General features: G+C 34.8%; 1 protein-coding gene across 1 annotated transcript; it reads left to right on the forward strand.

Annotated features, from left to right (window-relative positions):
• Positions 1 to 352: 352 nt before the first annotated feature.
• On the forward strand, positions 353 to 1231 carry LOC145291041 (uncharacterized). The gene has a single exon (XM_080136548.1). The coding sequence runs from the start codon at positions 353 to 355 to the stop codon at positions 1229 to 1231; it is 879 nt and encodes a 292-aa protein (XP_079992674.1).
• Positions 1232 to 4607: the final 3376 nt, after the last annotated feature.

The raw sequence follows: 4607 nt of genomic DNA on the forward strand, positions 1-4607 counted from the left end.
CTCAAGCAAGAGAACGGTTGCAAACAAGAAGATCTGCAATGGACGAAGAAGGAAAACAAGGTCAACGAAGCATCAACAAACAAACTATGAGAGTTAGAAGAAATGACATGACTGAAGGAGAACGACTGATGAACCTTGAAATTAGGAGAACTAGAAATAACACAGGAAGAAATAATGCAAATAGTGTTCAATTTATAAATCCTGATAGATATTGGCCCAATGAATGTTATTTGTGAACACTGCCAGGCTCTCTGATTACAGGGAGAGTCTCTGAATTGCTGCCATAATGGAAAAGTTTCACTTGAGCTCCTGCTAGAATATCCGGTCATTCTAAGGGAATTGTTTGAAGGAAATGACAGGGATTCAAACAACTTTAGAAAAAAACATTTGGAATTATAACTCCTCCTTTGCCTTTGCTTCTTTCGGCGCTGCAGTGAAGCCACCCCCAGGACATGGTCCATATTGTTTTCGATTGCAAGGACAAACATATCATTATGCAACAAATTTACATCCAAATGAAAATGAAGAAAGAAAATATGGACAGCTCTATATAATTGAGACAAATGAAGCATTACATTTGAGGTTAAATGCTACTCAAAATTCTGATTGCTTATATTCAGTTTTCAAAAAAATATCTCAATCAATGGTTGATAATCCGTATGTAAGGGCATATAAAAACATGAGAACTGTCGAACTTGAAGAACAACAGAGGGCTACATTACAAAATGTTTCCCCCAGAAAAATAACGATGCAGTTTATTGCCGGTTCTGATGCGAGGAGATATAATAATCCAACAAATGATGAAGTTGCAGTAATATTTGTTGGTGACAATGGAGCACCTCCTGTCCATCGTGACATTATAGTGTACCGAGAAGGACAACAGAGGGAGAGAATATCTTACCTCTCTTGCCATCTTGACGCAATAATTTACCCTCTTCTCATTCCTCATGTAGAAAATAGGCAAACTAGAGTCCGTAACAAGGTTTTCATGCAGGAATTTTATGCATATCGTCTATCGATAAGAGATGGCTTCAGTCCAATGCACAGTGGTGGAAAACTATTTCAGCAATATATAGTTGATGCATATGTCAAAGTAGAAGGTTGTCGTTTGAAATTCATTGCAGAAAATCAAGCACAATTAAGAGTTGCAATGTATTCTGGCTTGATGGATCACCTTGCAAGAAATAATGAAACTGAAGATCCCGGAATACCTGTCATTTTACCATCATAGGGAGCCCACGAAATATGCAACAATGATATCAAGACGCAATGGCAATAGTTTGCAAATATGGAAGGCCTGATTTATTCATAAAATATACTTGAAATCCAAAATGTCCAGAAATAATCGAAAACTTACAGCCGCATGAAACTGCGCAGAACATACCTGATTTGTTGGCACGAGTTTTTAAACAGCATCTCTATGAATTGATGATTGAGATAAAGGACAAATATGTACTTGGGGTACCTATTGTTGTGATACATGTAATTGCATTTCAGAAACGAGGTCTCCCATATTGTCACATGCTAATCATGCTGCATGCAGAAGATAAAATTAGAACTAAAGAATAAATTGATAATATTGTTTTAGCTGAATTACCATCAGAACATGATCCAGAGTTGAGACAATTAGTGAAAAAACTCATGATTCATGGATCCTGCGATACATTTAATCCCAACTCAATCTGTATGGTAGAGGGAGAGTGTCAGAAGAAATTTCCTATGTTGTATCAGGAGGAGACTGTTACAAATGTGTATCTTGGTAAAAAGTGTGAAATATTTTTTCAAATATGTCTATAAAGGACATGATTGCGCAATGATGGAAATTAATATTAATAACAATGAAACTAATGAACATGAATATAATGAAATCAAGCAATATATTTCGTCTAGATATGTATTCCCGGCTGAAGCATTTTGGCGTTTGTAAGAATATAAAATGTATGGAGAGTCACACACAGTTTATTGACTGGCGCTCCATTTACCTGAGGAGCAACAAGTTTATTATAGGCCAGGTGAACAAATAGGCCAGGTGAACAAAGACAGGCTGCTGCCCCTGCAGAAGGACGCGACACGCAATTAACTGCATGGTTCAAACTTAACCAAAGTAACGTGGATGCAAGAGCCCACCTTTATATTAATATCCCTTAATATTATGTATTCAACAAGCAAAGTAACACCTGGACCAGAAGATAACGTCATCGCCAGATTGTAACAAAAATGTACTCTGCCAGTCCTAGAAATGCTGCGAAATTTCATTTAAGGATGCTTCTTCTTCATGTACCAGGTGCAACTTCTTTTGATGACTTGAAAACTGTAGGAGGTGAAGAATTGCCGACCTTTAAGGATGCCTGTATTCGATTACAACGGCTTGAAGATGGTAACGAACTACAAATGGCTTAGAGCGATGCAGCTGTATATCAAATGCCACGGCAGCTTTTTAAAATTTTGCAAAGATTTGTTTTTTCAATACACCACAAAATGCTTTACAGTTATGGAATGATAACAAACACCTTATGATAGAGGATGTTTTACGCCAATATGATAATAATAATGCAGAAAATATCGCTCTGCATCACATAAAATGATTCTGAATGAAAATGGCATGAATTGTGCGATGCATGGTCTGCCAGAACCAATCAATGGCTTTTCTGTCATTCAATATGTGGAAGAAATTCAAGAAGTTAATCCTGAAGTACTAAATATTGAGCAAAGAATTTTTTTTGATAGTGTCATTAACGCTGCAAGTGCAATAGGTAGCGGATTAAAGACTAAGAACTGACTGTTTTATCTGGATGCACCCGGCGGTTCTGGTAAAACTTTTCTATTTAATATGATTCATGATTACCTGATGACTCAAAATGTGGTTGTTAGTTCTTTTGCTTGGACAAGTATTGCAGCAACTTTATTTAAAAATGGAAAAACGCTTCACAGTATCTTCAAATTTCCTTTGCCTTTGACTGAGACATTTTCATGCAATATTCCACATAATTCTTACCAAGCAAATATTCTCAGGCAGGTGAAAGTTTTCATTATTGATGAGGTGTCAATGACCCCTCGATATGCATTGAATGCCATTGATAATTCTTTACAGGATATTATGAATAATAATAGTATATTTGGTGGTAAAGTCATCACATTAGGAGGAGACTACAGGCAAATTCTGCCTGTGGTTCCTAGAGCTGCACCTGCTGCAGTATTGCATGTATCTCTTAAATAATTCTCCAATGTGACACCATTTTCATCAACTGAAGCTTTCTCAGAATATGAGGACAAATGAAAACGAACAAGTTTTCTCACAATGGGTATTACAAATTGAAAATGGTCGAGTTCATAGTTCACTTGATAATGTTTCTCATGACACGATCGATATTCCAGAACAATGTGTATGCAATGACTCTTTATTATCAGACATATTTGATAATTGCGCACAAGACGAAATGAAAAGTAGAGTTATTTTGTAACCAAAAAAATGCAGATTGTTTGGAAGTTAATGAAGATATTCTACGAAGACTACCAACTGAGAGCAAAACATATCTAAGTACAGATTCAATATGAGCAGGCAATGAAATGGAAGCTAATAAACATCCGATGGAATTCATAAATTCACTTACGCCTTTGGGTATGCCTCCTCATCGTCTTAATCTCAAAGTTAGATCTTCGCAACCTGTCATTAACGCAAGGACAATGCACTGGAACACGTTTAGAAGTATTCGAGCTTCATAACCACAGTATTCTAGCTTCAGTCATAAGTGGATCTAATGCTCAGGCACGAGTTTTAATTCCATGAATTAAACTTAATCCCAGTGACGCAAATATTCCATTTGTTCTGCACAGGACCCAATTTCCCATCCACCTATCATATTCAATGAACCATTAAAAAGCTCAGGGACAGACATTCGATAAAGTTGGGATCTACCTACCACAACTTTGCTTTACTCATGGACAACGTTATGTAGCCTTCTCACGACCAAGGTCTATGAACAGTGTATAAGTGAAAATTTGTCCTTAGAATAAATCTACTCATGGCCAGAGAAACGAAACAATCTTCACTAGAAATATAAGAAGTTTTGTAAATTATTTCATGTATTGTTCATTTTTTTAAAATTATATATTCAACTCAAATCTTATCACATTTTATCCAAACATGTACAAGTTAGGAACAAGATAATTATTATTGAAAATATCATGGAATCCGCTATCTTCTATATACTTTATATATCAATATAATTTTATCTTCCAAATGACTGTCGTTTAATTTTTATCTATCCTTCTGTATATTTGACATATCAATTAGCAGATTTACTTTGCAAAATTTTCCAAAACTAAAAAAATACCTGTTTACTGCTTCAAATAGGCTATTTTATTTCATAATTAAAGAAAGGGGGCATGTTGATAGTAATTTTTTATATTTAAAAAATATGTGCAAGTGATTTGACGTTGGTTCATAATAGTCGTTATTGGTTTTATTTAATTTTCTATTTTCTTATTTGTTTAATAAAAAGAAATAATTCTATTATTTGTATATCGAAACAAAATAAAAATAATTTCGTTAAAAATGTAATTATGTCTTTGCTTTTTTATTCACAAGTTTTACTTTACATATTCTT

This window comes from Euprymna scolopes, chromosome 12, assembly GCF_053919585.1.
Source record: "Euprymna scolopes isolate OS-2025 chromosome 12, ASM5391958v1, whole genome shotgun sequence".
Lineage (NCBI taxonomy): Eukaryota > Metazoa > Mollusca > Cephalopoda > Sepiida > Sepiolidae > Euprymna > Euprymna scolopes.

What these genes read in the sequence shown, in the direction of transcription:
- LOC145291041 (XM_080136548.1), top strand. Translation starts at nt 353, where the DNA reads ATGACAGGGATTCAAACAACTTTAGAAAAAAACATTTGGAATTATAAC.